Source organism: Sapajus apella, unplaced genomic scaffold (genome assembly GCF_009761245.1).
Source record: "Sapajus apella isolate SASKATOON/1434 unplaced genomic scaffold, GSC_monkey_1.0 scaffold23, whole genome shotgun sequence".
Taxonomy (NCBI): Eukaryota; Metazoa; Chordata; class Mammalia; order Primates; family Cebidae; genus Sapajus; species Sapajus apella.
The window spans coordinates 4,469,814-4,489,077 of record NW_022436963.1 but is presented as its reverse complement, the minus strand read 5'-3'; the positions used below and the strand labels follow the sequence as shown (position 1 = coordinate 4,489,077).

General features: G+C 38.3%; 1 protein-coding gene across 9 annotated transcripts in view; it reads left to right on the top strand.

Annotated features, from left to right (window-relative positions):
- Positions 1-19,264, top strand: part of SFMBT1 (Scm like with four mbt domains 1) — a 151,465-nt gene that overhangs the window by 75,478 nt on the left and 56,723 nt on the right. For 7 of the 9 annotated variants that reach the window (XM_032290196.1, XM_032290190.1, XM_032290195.1 and 4 more), the window contains 2 exons: positions 6,809-6,959; positions 17,612-17,706. In XM_032290196.1, the coding sequence (XP_032146087.1) occupies positions 6,932-6,959; positions 17,612-17,706 (123 nt within the window). In that variant the 5' untranslated portion in view covers positions 6,809-6,931. Of the gene's footprint in view, positions 1-6,249; positions 6,960-12,736; positions 12,784-17,611; positions 17,707-19,264 lie in introns of those variants that run through there. The other 2 variants (XM_032290199.1, XM_032290191.1) reach the window with 2 other exon arrangements.

Sequence of the window (19,264 nt, the reverse complement as noted above, 5' to 3'; positions counted from 1 at the left end):
TTTTTTTTTTTTTGAGTCGGAGTTTCGCTCTTGTTACCCAGGTTGGAGTGCAATGGCGCAATCTCGGCTCACCGGCAACCTCTGCCTCCTGGGTTCAGGCAATTCTCCTGCCTCAGCCTCCTGAGTAGCTGGGATTACAGGCACGCGCCACCATGCGCAGCTAATTTTTTGTATGTTTAGTAGAGACGGGGTTTCACCATTTTGACCAGGATGGTCTCGATCTCTTGACCTCGTGATCCACCCGCCTCGGCCTTCCAAAGTGCTGGAATTACAGGTGTGAGCCACCGCGCCCGGCCTAGGTTATTCTTGAATTTGGGTTTTGTTCAGAATTTTCAGTGGTTTTATAAATTTATTTGTACCAGTGTATTCAACTGAGATGGATTTTTCCCATGTTGGATTTATGGAATCATGAAAAGGTTTGGGTTAGAATTTTTATTTATTTATTTTTTTGAGACAGAGTCTCACTTTGTTGCCAGGTGCCAGGCTGGAGTGCAGTGGCGCGATCTCGGCTCACTGCAGCCTCTGCCTACTGGGTTCAAGCAATTATCCTGCCTCAGCCTCCTGAGTAGCTGGGACTACAGGCACGCACCACCCATGCCCAGCTAATTTTTGTATTTTAATAGAGATGGGGTTTCACTATGTTGGCCAGATGGCCTCGATCTCTTGACCTCGTGATCTGCCTGCCTCGGCCTCCCAAAGTGCTGGGATTACAGGCGTGAGCCGCCCAGCCTTCAGAATTTTTTTCTTTTTTTTTTTTTGGATACACAGTCTTGCTCTGTCACCCAGGCTGGAGTGCAGTGGTGCTATCTTGGCTCACTGCAACGTCTGCCATGGGTTTGAGTAATTTTCCCACTTCAGCCTCCTGAGTAGCTGGGATTACAAGCATGCGCCACCACACTCAGCTTTTTTTTTTTTTTTTTTTTTTTTTTTTAGTTTTTGTATTGACAGGGTCTTGCCATATTGCTCAGGCTTGTCTTGAGCTCCTGAGCTCCAGTGATTCGCCACCTTGGCCTCCCAAAGTGTTGGGATTACAGGCATGAGCCATTGTGCCTGCCCTCAGATTTCATTTATAATATATGAGTGGCTATGATTTTTCTCTCAGAATTGAACTAAAACCTTGACTTTATAATACTTTATTTTTTAATCTCTCTCTAGTCAGACATGTAGCAGTGGGTTAAAACAATAAAAATGACACAACAAACAACTTGATGAAACAGTGGAATATTTCTGCCCCTAAGTTATACTGGCATTTGACAGACGGAAAGACAACGTTTAATTTAGATAGTCAAATAAAATGTGTAGTGACATTTGACTATAGTGAAGAGTGAAAGGCCGACAGAACGCTACACCTGTTGGGGAATGGGAACAGAAAATGTAAGTTGACTCCACCACGATCTGCACTGTCAAGGTCAGAGTTAACTTTGCAGCTCTGCTGAAAATGGAGCATCTGATTTGCTGAATTGTTGCAATTACTATATTTAACAGCATACTTGAAATTATTGCTGGACTTATACCTGTTGAGTTGAGGGATAAGTGTACAAATTCAAATATTTCAGTAGGAATTTTCTTGCTAACTGCCTGGCATTTATTAAAGTATTTTTTTACAACCACTGTACGTATCAGTGATCTTTAGAACCACACTGAGGTCCTGTCCTTCCTAAGCCCTTTAAAGGTTACTTATGTCAGACACGTTAAATCATTTGGCTGGGGATACTTCCCACAGAAATCTCTCTTGCATTATTGCAACTTCCCCATGGAATCACTCGTCTTACTCAATGTTTATCTTTGCCTTGAAAACAAAGGGCATTAACATGAAGTGAGGTTACTATTACTAGTCTTAGAGTGTGGACTGTATGTGTAATCTAAAACAAGGTGGGAAGGCTGAGGCAGGTGGATCACTTGAGGTCAGGGGTTCAAGACCAACCTGGCCACATGGTTAAACCCTGTCTTTACTAAAAATACAAAAATTAGCCGGGCGTGGTAGCTCACGCCTGTAATCCCAGCTACTCGGGAAGCTGAGGCAGGAGAATTGCTTGAACCTGGGAGGCAGAGGTTGCAGTGAGCTGAGATTGCACCACTGTACTCCAGCCTGGGCAACAGAGCAAGACTCTGTCTAAAAAATACCCACCAAAATGGGAGGAGAAATTTTTGTATAGCATATTTGTTGTTCAGATGACTTTTAGGTCTTTTTTAAAAATCTGTTAAAATTCCATGGTAGTTTTATATTATATTGATGAACCACTTAAAAGTGAAATAGTTGAGGCAGCAAACCACATTGCCATGTATGTACCTATGAAACAATTCCTGCATGATCTGCACGTGTACCCCAGAACCTAAAGTACAATAAAAAAAAAAAAGAAATCATTTTGATTTTTGTGCCCAGGTTTAGCTGTTGTTTTTTTTAAGCATTTGTCCTGAGAACTTATTTTTTCTAGTTAGCTTTGCCTTTTCAATTTTTATTTGTTTCTTGGAAGTGTTTAAAATTTCTCCAAGCTTCAGTATATTTTCTTAGAACCTCCTCCAAATATCTAGGCACCTATGTAGTTCACTAAAGTATTAAATTAGATGAGTAAGATCCAGATCAGTTCATTCATGAGAATGTCTTAATTTTTATTTATTTATTTATTTATTTTTGAGACAGGGTCTCCCTGTCTTACCCAGGCTAGAATGCAGTGGTGTGATCATTGCTCACGGTAACCTCAGACTCCTGGGCTCAAGAGATCCTTCTGCCTCAGGCTTCCAAAGCACTGGGATTACAGGGGTGAGCCATTGGGCCCAACCTTATAAGCATTTAATTTAAAGGAGTCACTGTTTTTTTTGTTTTTTTTTTTTTTAAAGACGGAGTCTCACTCTGCTGCCTAGGCTGGAGTGCAGTGGCACAATCTTGGCTCACTGTAGCCTTAGCCTCCTGGGCTCAAGCAGTTCTCTTCTCAGCCTCCCAAGTAGTTGGATTACAGGCGCCCACCACCGCACCTGGCTAATTTGTGTGTGTGTGTGTGTATGTTTTTAGTAGAGATGGGGTTTTACCATGTTGGCCAGGTTGGTCTCAAACTCCTTACCTCGAGCAGTCTGCCTGCATCAGCCTCTCAAAGTGCTGGGATTATAGGCGGGAGCCACCACACCAGGCCTTAAATGAGTAACTCTTAGTGTATTCTGTTTACCACAGGAGGGGTGATAATACCAAAATAAGTGATAAAATAAATGATGACAGTAACATAATTTAATATGAACAGTAAAGGAAAATTAAATTTTTATATACAAGCTCCTGGATATTTTACCATTTTTATCTTTACTGTCTAAAAAGACAGCATAGGCTAACAATAAAGAGACAGTATTAGCAGATACTCCACAGCAGAAGACTTCACAGCCTATTTCTTATGATCCTCTTAAGATGATGAACTGACTGCTCATTGGCTAAAATCTAAATGATGATGTAAGGTCGAAAAAATGTCACAGCCTTAGCTTTCTGCCACATGAGACTTGCATCTCTCCTACTTCATGGCTTTTGACTTTTGAAGCTTCATTAATGATCATTTTTGTACTTTGTGGCTCTCTGCACAAAATACTCTAACATGTTCCAAGACTTTATGAACATAAACAGTAGATGACATCTTCAAAGCCTAGTGACCCAACCGATACTTATTTAGGACCGACTTGTTTTGTCATAACCATGTTGAAGTGTCAAGACTTTATATATGGAGATTATCCACAAAATTAGAGCCATAGGAACTTGAACTTGTCAACAACTTGCTTAAAACAGTGCCCCAGCACGCAGGCAGTCCTCAGTAAATATTAATTGCTGTTATCCCTTCTCTTCCTGTTCGATCGTTTGTCTGCCACTTGCTCTGTTGGTTCGCATGCTCCAGCCACAGCAGCCTTCAGGTCCTTCGCACCGTAGAACCGTGGTATATGCTGTTCTTGGTACTTGGAATAGTCCTCCTCCTCCCCCTTTTGCCTAGCTGCTGTATCATTTTCTCAGGGACACTGTCAGTGACCTATCATGTTAGGTTAGACCTGCTTTTATATTCTGTCTTATCACCCAGTACTTTTACTTCATAGCAATTTAAACGATTTTTTAATTATTATTGGCTGAATTTGTCTCCTTCCAGTTGGAAATAAGCTCCATGAAAGCAGGAACCATGTCTGTCTTGATTGCTTTACCCCATCCCCGAGAATAGCGATTGGTAAGGAGCTGGTGTTTGAAAAGTGTGTGGGAAATGAATACATTAGTAGGTGGAGTGATACAGTTTGAATGTTTTGGGCTTGGGGTAGAAACGTAAACTGAGGGAAGAGAGCACATTTAGAAGCCTTTAATAGCACTCTCAAATTTCGATTCGATTGTTCCCGTCTTTGAAAGTGTGGGTTTCAGTGCTTATATTCTGTGATATGATTTGGGATAACTGGCATTTATCTCAAGTGGGATATCCACCACTTTAATAGTTATTAAAAACTTTTTCTATCCTCATTATGAAATGAAAATGTAAAATCTGAAAAAGATCCTTATTTTACAGATAAAAAATTGACATAATATGGTAATGTATCATGATTGCTTAGCTAGTTATCACTATAACCTAGGTTTTCTTACCCCCCCCCCACCTTTTTTTTTTGAGATAGGGTTTCACTCCCATTGCCCAGGCTGGAGTGCAGTGGCATAATTTTGGCTCACTGCAGCCTCGACCCCCTGGGCTCAAGCATTCTCCTGCCTCAGCCACCCAAGTAGCTTGGACTACAGGCATGCACTACCACACCCAGCTAATTTTTATCTGTATATTTTTGAGACAGGGTTTTGCTGTGTTGCCCAGGCTGGTCTTGAACTCCAGGACTCAAGTGATCTGCCCACCTTGGTTTTCCAAAGTGCTAGGGTTACAGGTATGAGCCACGTGCCTTACCATCCCTACCAATTTTAAGGTATTGTCCTTTAGGTAGCTGATACCTTTTCAGGTATATAAAAGTGATACAAGGATGTATTAAAATCTAAGTTTTTGGCTGGACGTGGTGGCTCACATCTGTAATCCCAGCACTTTGGGAGGCTAAGGCAGGCCGATCACCTGAGGTTGGGAGTTTAAGACCAGCCTGGCCAACATGATGAAATCCCGTCTCTACTAAAAATACAAAAATTAGCTGGGTGTGGTGGCAGGTGCTTGTAATCGTAGCTACTCAGGAGGCTGAGGCAGGAGAATCACTTGAATCCAGGAGGCGGAAGTTACAGTGAGCCAAGATTGTGCCATTGCACTCCAGCCTGGGGGACAAGAGCAAGACTTCGTCTCAAAAAAAAAAAAAAAAAAAAAAAAAATTAATTAATTAAAATAAAATCCAAGCTTTTTCTTTGTGATTAAAGTTGCTTATGAGAATCATTTACTGGGGGCTGTAATACATACTCAAAACTTTTGAGAGGTACAGAATTGCCTTATCCTGCAGGATATCACCCCTGAAGCTGTGCTGTTAAGTACCCATCCCAATTCTGTAGTTTTCTGTATTGTCACTCTTGCAGTTAGTTCATGCCATGCTTTCCTGTACCAGCTCTTTCTCCCTTTCCTTTACTCTTTCTAATGTATTAGGCACATATTAAGATAATATCTTAGATTATTTTACATGTATGTAAAGCAAGAATAAATAGATTCATCCATACTGCGACAGGGGTAAACCTCAAAAACATGATAAGCGAAAGAAAGCCAAACATGAAAGACCACATATCATTGGTTTCATTTATGTGAAATGTTCGGGAAACGCAAAATCTGTAGAGAGAGAAAGCAGATGAGTGGTTGCTTGAGCTTAGGGTTGGAATGGGAAGGAACTGCAAGTGGGCATGTGGCTTCTTTTCAGGATAGTAGAAATATTCTCAAATTCAGTTGTGAGGATGGTTACACTTTGTACATTCACTAGAAGTTATTAATTTGTACATTTAAAATGGGAAATTTTCATATGTGAATTGTGTCTCAGTCAGGCTTGGTTTTTTTTTTAAATCTTTTTTTGAGACAGTGTCTGGCTCTGTCACCCAGGCTGGAGTACAGTGGTGTGATCTTGGCTCACTGCAACCTCCGTCCCCTGGACTCAAGCCATCCTCCCACCTCAGCCTCCCAAGTAGCTGAAACTATAGGCGTGTGCCACCACGCCCAGCTAGTTTTTGTATTTTTAGTACAGATGAGGTTTTGCCATGTTGCCCAGGCTGGTCTTAAACTCTTGGACTCAAAGCAGTCTCCCACCTCAGCCTTCCAGAGTGCTGGAATTGCAGGTGTGAGCCACCGCATCCAGCCCTAGAGCTGTTTTTTTCAAAAAAGAATAAACGGGTTCAAAGCTTATTTTGGAGAAATTATCTTTATAATTGTAGGTTAATATGGTTCATATTTATGGTTCTGCATAATCTAGATAAATGAAATGAAAAATTAGATGAAGTAGTATATTGTATCCTGAATCATATTTGTTGGGTAAGACAGCATTGAAAGCCAACTCCTCCCTCCCCTTAGGAAACAGTTAGGAATTGGAGTTTTGTGGGTAGGAATCATGGTGCTAAGTATGGTAATGTAAATTTAAAGGGTAATGATTCATATATATCTTAGGTTATTGTGAGTTTTAGATTTGTTTTCAAGATCTCGATAGCATGTACTTTCTACACATCCACAGATGTACATGTGCCCACAAATACGCATATAGACTCTTCAAAATTAGAAAAGGTGTCAATTTTTCCTCCAATCCTATCTATTCTGCCAGTGTTTTTGTCTTATCTCTCAATTAGTGGAGTGCCATGTTTTATGAGTAAGTAAACACACTTGGGCTTCAGGCTGTTTATGTGGTATTTTTCATTTTTCAGCACTTTCATTTGGACCCTTGGATACCCATTGAACAGATTGAAAACTGCAAGTAATCTTCAGATCTTAGCAGAACCATAGGCCTTTCCTTTGTGTTGGGAGGATATAGCCTATATGCTGTGGAAATGAACGGGGAGCAGCAGCTTGATGCAGGTATTGGTTTTATTCTCAGAATTTATTCTCTAGGATGCACAGTTATATCACTTGCCTGTGTTACATTGTCTGACTTATCTCTCTATCACTGAACTGGAAGTTCTTTGAAGTTGTAGGTTGTTTTTCATTGCCATCCTCTGTACCTATCAGATAACCTGGCACTAGGGGGTTACTAATAATGTTTGCTGAAAAAATAAGAAACTGTTGTTATGAACAGACTCCTCTTTTAAAATAGCATTAAAAATTTGATGATTACTTTCTAGTTATTTTGAAGCAATAAGCATTCACAGGAGTTCGCAAAGACAGCACTTACAGATTTCATGTTCCTTTTACCTAGTTTCTCTCATTAGTTACTATAATATGATATGAAACTGAGGAAATTGATATTCCTATAAAGAATGTGTAATTCCGTGTCATTTTATCACATATGTAGATAACTGGAACCATCCGCTCAGTCAAGATACAGAACTATTCCATCACCACAAAGAGCTCTCACACCTATCCTCCTTCCCCCTACTTTCCCTAATCCCAGGCAACTGTAAATCTGTTCTCCATCTCTCTAATTTTGCCATTTAAAGAATGTTACATAAATAGAATAACAGTACATGGCTTTTTGAGATGGGCTTTTTTCTTTCAAAATAATATCGTTGAGATCCATCCAAGCTCTGCATACGCTGACAGTTTGTTCCTTTTTATTGTGGAGTGGTATTCATGAATGTACTACGGTTTGGTTAACCATTCATTTGTTGTAGTACATTTTGGTTGTTTCCAGTTTTTGGCTGTTACAAACAAGTGATTGCTATCAACAATTATGTATGTAATACTTCATTTTTCTGGGATACATACCCAGCAATACAATCACTAGATCATATTTAGTAAAGAAAACTGCAGAATTATGCTCCAGAGTGGCTGTGCCATTTTACATTCTTTCCAGCAGTATGTGAGAGATCTAGTTTCTCCATATCCTCACTATTGTCTGGTGTTGTCATTACTTTTGTTTAAGCCATTCTGATAGGTGGGTAGTGACAGCTCATCATGGTGTTAATTTGTACCTCCCTAATGGCCGCCAGTGATATTGAACGTCTTTACATGTTCCTATTTGGCATCTCTATATCCTCTTCAGTGAAATATCTCTTCATGTCTTTGGCTCATTCTAAACTGGTTTATTTTTAATTAATAAGGATTGTGGGTTTTTTGGTTTTTTGTTTTTTTTTTTTTTCAAAAAGCTTTATTGAAGCATGATTTTTTTTTTTTGAGATGCAATACACATACCATAAAATCAACCCTTTTAGAGTACATAATTCAGAGGTTTTTAGTCTGTTCACAAAGTTGTCCAACCATCATGCTAATTCCAGAACATTCCATCACCCCCAACAACATACCATTAGCCGTTGTTTCCTGTTCCACCCAGACTCTGGCATTCATAATCTACTTTCTGTCTCAATGGATTTACCTGTTCATGCTTTCTTTTGTTAATGTTTACATGATGTATCTTTTTCATCCTTTTCTTTTCAACATGCCTGTGTCATTATATTTGAAATAAGGTTCTTGAAACAGCATATAGTCATTTTAAAAAATTCTGGCCTTATATATGTATACCATTTATACTTAATGTAATTGTTGATATGTTTTGATTCAAGTCTGCCTTTTTTGCTTTATTTTTTCTGTTTTTGTTTGTTTGTTTCTCTAGAGCAGTGAGAGTTCTTTCAGACTGGTTCCTGTGTTCTTTTTTTCCCCTGTGCTTTGCTATGGGTTACTTGAACTTTTTTTTAGAATTTTGATTTGTACTGTTTTTGAGTATATCCTTTTGTAACACTTATTAGTGATTACTTTAGGTATTACATTACATATATATATATAACTTATCACAATCGTCATTTTATTACTTTGAGTGAAGTATAGAAACCTTATGTACTTTTACAGCTCTTTACCCTTTTTTATTTATAATTGCTTTAAATATTTTCTCTACATATTTGAGAACCACATCAGACATGCTTAACATTTTTGCTTAAACTGTCAAACATATAATTTAGAACACTTAAGAGAAGGAAAATTATATTTTTCAATATTTTTACTGTTTCTGTTGTCATTTATTCTTTCCTGATTTTCCAAGTTTCTTTTGTCATTTCATTTCTATTTAGAGAATTTTCTTTGGTCATCTTTTTAAGGGAGGTCTACTAGTAACAGATTGTCTTTGTTTCCTTTCATCTGAGAATGTGTTATTTCCCCATTTGTTATTGAGGGATATTTTTGCTGGATATAGAATCCTGGGTTGAAAGTTCATTTCTCTCAGCTCTCAAAAAATATTGTGCTACTTCTTTCTGGACTCCATAGTTTCTGATGAGAAATCTGCTGTCATTGGACACTCCCCACCACCAACTCTCTGCTTTAAGAGAGGTTTCTCTTTTGTTAATTTTAAGATTTTTTTTCTTTTTAGTTTTCAGAAGTTTGAGCCTAGTGTATCTTTTTATGGATTTCCTGGGGTTTATCTTGTTTGGGATTTACTTAGCTTCTTGAGTTTATAGACTTAATATCTTTTGACAGGTTTAGAAAATTTTTAGCCGTTATTTCTTCAAATGCTTTTTCAGTCGTCATTTCTTCTTTTTCTGGAACTTTGATAAAACTAACATTAGAGCTTCTCTTATTGTCCCACAGGTCCCTCAGACCCTCTTCGTTTTTTAAAAATGTTGTCTCTCTGTTGTTTAGATTGCGTGTTTTCTGTTGTTTTGTCTTCAATTTTACTCATTCTTTCTTGTCTGCCTCATTTTGCTGTTGAACTTACCCATAGAGTTTTTTTTTTTAATTGGATTATCTTCAGTTCTAAAATTTTCTTTTTGAGCTGGAGAAGGAAGAGGGAAGATAATGGCCCCAACTTAAAATGTTAAATTTCGCTCTTCTAACTGAGGTTTAGTGGCTTGTCTTGAATAGATGATTTTTGTTTGTTCTGTGCCTTTGGTTAATTTTAGAACTTTGAAATGATTGATTTTCATTGGTTAGCCAGTCTTTTGGTTCTTTTATGGGAGAGTGGATTAACTGAGGTAATCATTCTACCATTTCAGAAGTTGATTTTTCTTTTGTTTTAAATATTATTAACTCATGTATTCAAGTACATATATGTATATATATACATTTGATGAGTTTGAATTCATTGCTGTAATCATTCTTTTGATGATCAAATTCTAGAGCAGCAAGAGTTCTGTCAGACTGGTTTCTGTGCTCTTCTGAAGTGATGTATCTTTGATATAGTTAGTCCTTGCCTTCTGGACCAGTAAGATTCCCAAGTACCTCCTGAACATAACCTGCCCCAAACTTGCAATCTGCTGTTTCTCCGAGGAGCTTTTTTTTCTTTAAAGTAGGTATGGTATTTAGAGACCACAATCTGGGTGCTGGAGTGCTAATTTGATACTAGGTTGTCATTTATTCTAGGACTTACTTATAGTCATGGCCAGAAAATACACATTTAAACTTATTTTTTATGTTTTAGAGATAAAATTTTGCTGTTACCCAGGCTGGAGTGCAGTGGCACGATCAGAGCTCACTGCAGCCTCAAACTCCTGTGTTTAAGTGATCCTCCCACCTCAGCTTCCCAAGTGTCTGGGACCACAGGCACATGCCACCATGCGCAGCTGTTTTTAATTTTTGTAGCGATGGGGTCTTGCTATGTTGCCCAGGCTGGTCTCAAAGTCCTGGCCTCAAGTGATTTTCCTGCCTCAGCCTCCCAAAATGCTAGAATTTACAGGTGTGAGCCACCATGCCCTGCCATGGAAATACATATCTTTTGAAGAGTAAAGAAAATAATGGTTTTACATTGATATTTACAATTGAAATTTAAAATTACAGGGTTTTAGCTGGGCACAGTGGCATGCACCTGTAGTCCTAGCTACTCGGGAAGCTGAGGTGGCTTGAGCCTGGGAGTTCAAGGCCAGGTGGGCAACATAGTGAAACTCCATCTCAAAAACATCAACAACAATAACAAACCAAAAAAAAGAGAAAAAAACAGGGTTATAAGGTTTTTTCTCCTTTGATTTTATGCTTATATCTCTTCCCTTTTAGGAATGTCTTGTTTGCTAATGATGGTAATATTATTACTTCTTTGTTTTTATTCTATAAAAGTTCTCTAATTATTTTAAAATAATAATACCAGCATTTCATATATCAACCACAGTGTGCAGTTTAAGATTTCTTTATAGTTTTTGCTTTTAAATATATTCCACTGGTGTTTACAGTCACAGTATTGTATTTTATTATGACTTAGGCCAGGCCCAGTGGCTCACACCTGTAATTCAGTACTTTGGGAGGCAGAGGCAAGAGGATCTCTTGAGCCCAGGAGTTCAAGACCAGTCTGGGCAACATAGGGAGACTCTGTCTCTACCAAAAAAAAAAAAAAAATTAACCAGGCACAGTGGCAAGTGCCTGTAGTCGCAGCCACTTGGGAGTCTGAGGTGAAAAGTTGCTTGAGCCAGGGTGATTGAGGCTTCAGAAAGCTTTGATTGTACCACTCCACTCCAGCCTGGGTAACAGAGAGCAGGAGCCTGTCTCAAAAACAAAAATAAATAATATTACTTAAAGGAATCCTATTTTCTTGTTGTTTTCCCACCAACAGTTGGCTCATGTGTTTCAGTTCATTTGCAATTTATAGAATTTTTTAGTTTGATTTAATTGTTTCTAATTTGTATAATGAGTCTGCATACTTCTGAAGTCAAAATTGGCTGGGCAGTGGCTCACCAGGTGGTGGCTCATGCCTGTAATCCCAGCAGTTTGGAAGGGTGAGGCGGGCAAACCACCTGAGGTCAGGAGTTTGAGACCAACCTGGCCAACATGGTAAAACCCATCTCTACTAAAAATATAAAAATTAGCCATGTGTGGTTGTATGCACCTGTAATCCCAGCTACTGGGGAGGCTGAGCCAGGAGAATCACTTGTACCCAGGAGGTGCAGGTTGCAGTGAGCTGAGATCGCGCCATTGCACTTCAGCCTGGGCGACAGAGTGAAACTCCCTCTCAAAAATAAATAAATAAATAGAGTCAGAATTATATAACAAGCCTCACACTTCAACCTGATAGTACTCATTTTTTCTCTTTTTTCACATATATAACCAGTTTTATTACTTTTTAATTTATTCTCCTATTGTTCATTTAAAAAATATAAACAAATATTTGTGACTATATACACATATATACTCATACTCATATCTCTCTCTCCTTTTTTTTTTTTTTTTTTTGAAAACGGAGTCTCACTGTGTCATCCAAGCTGGAGTGCAATGGCACAATCTTGGCTCACTGCAACCTCTGCCTTCGGGTTCAAGTGATTCTCCTGCCTCAGCCTCCTGATTAGCTGGGATTACAGACACACACCACCAGACACCAGGCTAATTTTTGTATTTTTAGTAGAGATGAGGTTTCACCATGTTGGGCAGGCTGATCTCGAACTCCTGGCCTCATGTGATCCACCCACCGTGGCCTCCCTCAGTGCTAGGATTATAGGTGTGAGCCAGTGCGCCTGGCCTCTTTCCCATCTTATACAAAAAGTGGGGATTAAAAAAAAAACTAATGTTTTGTAGTGTGGTTTCTCTTAACAGTATATTTTGGATATTATTCCACATCAGTATATAGAGATTGTTCTCATTGCATTTTACAGCAACCAGTACTGAATATATATATACCATATTTATTCAACCATTTCCTTATTGATGGACATAAGGGTTATTTCCAGTCTTGGTATTACAAATAGTGCTGCAATGAATGGCTTTGTACATATGTCTTTTTGTATTTTTGCCAGCATATCTTTGGGATAGATTCCTAGAAGTGGGATTGCTGGATCAAAAGGTAAATACATACGTAATTTTGTTAGATATTGCCAAGTTTTCTTCCAAGAGGTTGTGTCATTATCCTTTACCTGTTTACAGCCTCACCATAGAGTATATTGTCACACTTTGGAATTCTTTTCAATCTGATATCTCTTGTCATTTTAATTTGTATTTCTCTTGAAATAAAATTTGCACATTTTTCATATGTTTAAGGATTATTCATTTCTTTTTTATAAACTCATATATCTTGCTCATTATCTCATTGCATCATTAGTCTTGTTTCTTCTCAGCTTTGTGTGAGAGATTTTAGTTCAGTGATTCATCATTTTAATTATTATTTATTTTTTATTTTTAAATTAACATGCTATTTAAGGGCCTAGAGTCCTGGCTAAGGACCACGAAAGCCCAGCCTTGTTATGTTTTAGTAATGCAAATTGACTTTCTACTGGCCTATGCTTTCAAGATGTTCTCAAAGCAGTCTTTATTGGCTTGTATTTCTAATGAAAACATTTCAAATACACTAAAACTATGGAAAAGACTGTAACAAAACAGCCATGTACCTGGCATAAATATTTAATAAATGTTAATGTTCAATATTTGTTTTTACTTTTTTATTTTGGTAAAATGTCCACAATGTAAAATTTGCCATTTTCAACTCTTTTTTTTTTTAAAGAGGTGGGGTCTTGCAACATTGGCCAGGCTGGAGTGCTGTGGCTATTCACAGGCACAATCCTAGTGCACTACAGTCTTGAACTCCTGGGGTCAAGCAGTTCTCCTGGTTCAGCCTCCTCAGTAGCTGGGACTGCAGGCCATTGTAACAATCTTTAATTGTATAGTTCATTGGCATTAAGTACATTCACACTGTTGTGCAATCATCACTGCCATCCCTCTTCTTAAATTTACAAGTGGGAACTGTATACCCATTCAACAATAACTCCCCATTACCCAGTTTCCCTAGCCCCTGGCACCCACTGTTTACTTTTCTGTTTCTATGAATTCGACTACTCTAGGTATCTCATTTAAGTGGAATCTTATAGTATTTGTCCTTTTGTGACTAGCTTATTCCTCTTAGCATAATGTCTTCAATGTTTATCAATGTTGTACTGTGTGTCAGAACTTTATTTTGGGGGGGATGTGGTCTCACTCTGTTGACCAGGCTGGAGTGCAGAGATGTGATTACTGCTCACTGTGGCCCAATCTCCCAAGTGATCTTCCCATCTCATCCTCTCAAGTAGCTGGGACTATGGGCACTCATCACCATGCTCAGCTAACTTTAAAAAATATTTTTGTAGACATGGCATTTCCCTCTGTTTCTCAGGCTGGTCTCAAACTCCTGGGCTTAAGCTGTCCTCCCACCTTGGCTTTTCAAAGTGTTGGGATTATAGGCAGGAACCACTGCACCCGGCCAGAATTTCCTTTTTTTAAAAGGCTAAATAATATTCCATTGTATGTATACCACATTCATTTTGTTATCCATTCATCTGGCGATGGACACTTGGGTTGCTTCCACCTTTTGGTTATTGTGAATATTGCTGCCGTGAACATTTATGTACAAATACATGTTTGAGTCCTTGTTTTTAATTCTTTTTGGGTATATACACAGACAGACATAGATAGACAGATAATATGATAATTAAAAATATTTTGCTCTACAGTTTTCTACAGTGGACCATGCCCAACTGATGTTGAGCTTTTTTTATGTTTGTTGGCTGCATAAATGTTTTCTTTTGTAAAGTGTTCATGTCCTTTGCCCACTTTTTAATGGGGTTGTTTGGGTTTTTCTTGTAAATTTGTTTAAGTTCCTTGTAGATTTTGGATATTAAACCTTTGTCAGATGTATAGATTACAAAAATGTTTTCCCATTTGTTGTCTGTTTGCTCTGATGATAGTTTCTTTTGCTATGCAGAAGCTCTTTAGTTTAATTAGATCCCATTTGTCAATTTTTTTTGCTTTTGTTGTTTTTGTCATGAAATCTTTGTCTGTGCCTGTTCCTGAATGGCATTGCCTAGATTTTCTTCTAGGATTTTTATAGTTTTGGGTTTACATTTAAGTCTTTAATGCATCTTGAATTAACTTTTGTATAAGGTGTAAGGAAGGAGTCCAGTTGCAATTTTCTGCATAGGGCTAGTCAGTTCTTCTAGCACCATTTATTAAGTAGGGAATCCTTTCCTTAGTGCTTGTTTTTGTCGGGTTTGTCAAAGATCAGATGATTGTAGATATGCAGTTCTGAGTTCTCTGTTCTGTTCCATTGGTCTAGGTGTCTGTTTTCCTACCAGTACCATGCTGTTTGGATTACTGTAGACTTGTAGTATAAAGTCAGGTTGAGTTATGCATCCACCTTTGATCTTTGATTGTCTTGGCACTTTTTTGGTTTCATATGAAATTTAAAAGTTTTTTTTTCTAATTCTGTGGAGAATGTCAATGGTAGTTTAATGGGAATAGCATTGACTCTATAAATCACTTTGGGCAGTATGACCATTTTCACGGTATTGATTTTTCCTGTTTGTGAGCACGGAATGTTTTTCCGTTTGTGTCCTTTCTGATTTCCTTGAGCAGTGGTTTGTAGTTCCCCTTAAAGAGGTCCTTCACTTTCCTTATTAACTGTATTCTTAGGTATTTTATTCTCTGTAGTAGTTGTGAATGGGAGTTGATTCATGATTTGACTTTCTGTTTGTCTGTTGGTGTATAGGAATGCTTGTGATTTTTGCATATTGATTTTGTATTATGAGATTTTGTGGAAGTTGCTTCTCAGCTTAAGAAGGTTTTGGGCTGAAACGATTGGATTTTCTAGATATAGGATCATATCATCTGCAAACAGAGACAGTTTGGCTTCCTCTCTTCTTATTTGAATACGCTTTGTCACTTTCTCTTGCTTGTTTGTCCTGGCGAGAACTTCCAGTACTACACTGAATAGGAATGGTGAGAGAGGGCATCCTTGTCTTGTGCCAATTTTCAAGGGAAATGCCTCCAGCTTTTGCCTATTCAGTATGATGTTGGCTGTGGGTTTGTCATAAATGGCTCTTATTATTTTGGGATATGTTGCATCAATACCTAGTTTATTGAGAGTTTTAAACATGAAGGGATGTTGAATTTTATTGAAGGCTTTTCTGTGTTATTGAGATAGTCATGTGGTTTTTGTCTTTAGTTCTGTTTATGTGATGAATTATGTATATTGATTTGGGTATGTTGAACCAGCCTTGCATTTCAGGGATGAAGCCTACTTAATTGTGGTAGATGAGTTTTCTGATGTGCTGCTGGATTATGTTTTCCAGTATTTTATTGAGGATTTTTGCATCGATATTCATTAGGGATATTGGCCTGAAGTTTTCTTTTTTTGTTGTTTCTCTGACAGATTTTGGTATCAGGATGATGCTGGCTTCACAAAATGAGTTAGGGAGGAGTCCCTTGTTTTCAGCTTTTTGCAGTAGTTTCAGAAGAAATGGTACTAGCTCTTCTTTGTACCTCTGGTAGAAATCAGCTGTGAATCCATCTGGTCCTGAGCTTTTTTTGGTTGGTAGGCTATTTATTACTGCCTCAATTTCAGAACTCATTATTGGTCTATTCAGGGATTCAACTTCTTCCTGGTTCAGTCTTGGGAGGGTGTATGTGTCCAGGAATCTATCCATTTCTTCTAAATTTTCTAGTTTATTTGCATGGAGGTTATTTATAGTATTCTCTGATGGTCGTTTGTATTTCTGTGGGGTCAGTGGTGATATGCCTTTATCATTTTTTATTGTGCCCATTTGATTCTTCTCTACTTTCTTCTTTATTAGTCTAGTTAGTGGTCTCTCTATTTTATTATTTATTTATTTATTTTAAGACAGAGTCTCATTTTGTCACTCAGGCTGGAGTGCAGTGGCATGATATTGGCTCACTGCAACCTCCACCTCCTGGGTTCAAGAGAGTCTCCTGCCTCAGCCTTCTGGGAAGCTGGGATTACGTAGCATGTGCCACCATGCCCAGCTAATTTTTGTATTTTCAGTAGAGACAAGGTTTCACCATGTTGGCCAGGCTGGTGTGGAACTCCTGACCTCAAGTGATCTGACCACATCGGCCTCCCAAAGTGCTGGGATTACAGGTATTTCATTAATTCTTTTAAAAAAAACAGCTCTTGTATTTGTTGAATTTTTTTGAAGGGTTTTTTGTGTCTCTGTATCCTTCATTTCCTCTCTGATCTTGGTTATTTCTTACCTTCTGCTAGCTTTGATGTTTGTTTTCCCTTGGTTCTCTAGTTCATTTAGTTGCGATGTTAGGCAATCTTTCTAGTTTTTTGATGTGGGAAATTTAGTGCTATAAATTTTTCTCTTAACGCTTGGGATATGTTTTAAAGATAGTACCTACAGAGTTATTTTACAGATTGGATGTAAGGTATAAGAAAAAGGGAGGGAAGCAAGGATAACAACACTTTGTTTTTGATTGAGGGAAAATACTTACTAGGAGCATCTTTCACTCAGAGAGTACTTAGAAGGAATCAAGCTGAAAATTTAAGTTTGAAATGCCTATTAAGTATCTTCAATGTTTGACATTAGAATACTAAATTTCAGTCCAACGTAACAGTAGTGGTTTATATTCCCACCAGTTTTATATGATCCATTTGGGTGAACTCTGGATTTGGGTGCCTCTTCAGCAAGAGACAGCATGCCAAACTACTGTTCTGTGAAGAGTCATTGACAATCAGTGCACTAAGGGCACCTATCATTTATACAACAAAAACCCTACTTAATTGTTTTGTGCAAAATCAGTTGTGAAGTAAATTCTATAAAGTTAGGTTTATTAAGTTTATGTTTTTATACCTTGACTTTTCTTTAATTGGAATTCACCTGTTTTTGTTTCATTTTTCATTCTAGATGCCGGCTCTGGTATGGAAGAGGTAGAATTAAGCTGGGAAGATTATCTAGAAGAAACAGGGTCCACAGCAGTTCCCTATGGGTCTTTTAAACATGTAAGCAATAACTATATTTGCCTTACTGGTGTTATATTCCTTTATTTCAAATCTCTGTATCATCATTAGAGAATGTAAAGCTATTTTAATTCGTGGTACTTGAAAGAATTTAAGAGCTTTTTCTTTCCTCCTGCCACCCTTAGTAAGAACCCTTGCCATATTCTAAAATTGTTTTAGTTTTGTGTATTTTTCGCCACTCAACGCATGATTTATCTTTTTGACTGTTCATGAATATTCCTTTATTTTTGTCAAAAAACCTTGTCAGAAATTGAAGAAAATTATTTATTGCACTTTATTGCATTTATTTTGTTGCATTCATTGAAAGTAATTTCAATAGCATTATTTGCTGTCACTCTTACTGAGCAGATTGTAAGTATGACATACATACTTACATATCGTATTAGTGGCCTATGCAGGCCAGTTTTATTCCCTAACAACCCAGTTTAATGCTTTGTCAATGACAACATATTTGCCTTGTGTAATGACTTTAGAATGTAAGAAAGTACCCCAAATTTTGTTCATAATTTATATCTAGACCTAGGGTTTTTTTGGTGGGGCAGGTCAGGTTCTCACTCTGTTGCCCATCACAGCTCACTGTAGCCTCACCCCCCTGGGCTCAGGTGATCCTCCCACCTCAGCCTCTTAAGTAGCTGGGACTACAGATGTACACTACCACACCTAGCTAATTTTTAGTAGATATGGTGTTTCACCATGTTGCCCAAGCTGGTCTCAAACTTCTGGGCTCAAGCAATCCATCCACCTTGGCCTCCCAAAGTGCCGGGATTACAGGTGTGAGCCACTGTGCCCATCATAGACCTAGTTTTTACCCTAACTCCCTCTTAAAACACACAGAATAATTGATTCCAAAACTACTTATTTCATATTTGTCATAGCCTGCTTGGGCTGCCATAACAAAATATCACATATTAGGTGGCTTAAACAACTGACATTTATCTTCTCACAGTTCTGGAGACTGAAAGCCCAGGATTAGGGTGTGTAGCTGCTTTCTGGTGAGGACTCTCTTTCTGGCTTGCAGATAATTGCCACATTGCTGTGTCCTCACATGGTAGAAACAGAGAGAGCTCTCTGGTGTCTCTTCTTAAAGGACACTAATTCTGTTAGATCAGGGCTCTATCCTTAGGCCCTCTAAATGTTTGTGTCCTCCCAAAATTTATATGTTGAAACCTAATCCCCATTGTGGTGGTGGTGGTATGAAGAGGTGAGGTCTTGGGGAGGTAATTAGGCCATAAAGGTTCTTTCTCCTGAATGGGATTAACGCCTTTATAAAGGAGGCCTGAGAGAACTTGTTTTCTCCTTCCACCATGTAAAGACAGTAAGAAGGCACCATCTTTGAAGCAGAAAGTGAGCCCTCACCAGACCCTGAATCTTCTGGGGCCTTGATCTTGGACTTTCCAGCCTCCAGAATTGTGAACAGTAAAGTTCTATTGTTTATGCACTGTCCAGTCTAAGTTATTTTGGTGTAGCAACCCAAATGGACTAAGACAACCTTTATAAAGGGCCTGTCTCCAAACAGAGTCAGACTGGAGGTTAGGGTTTG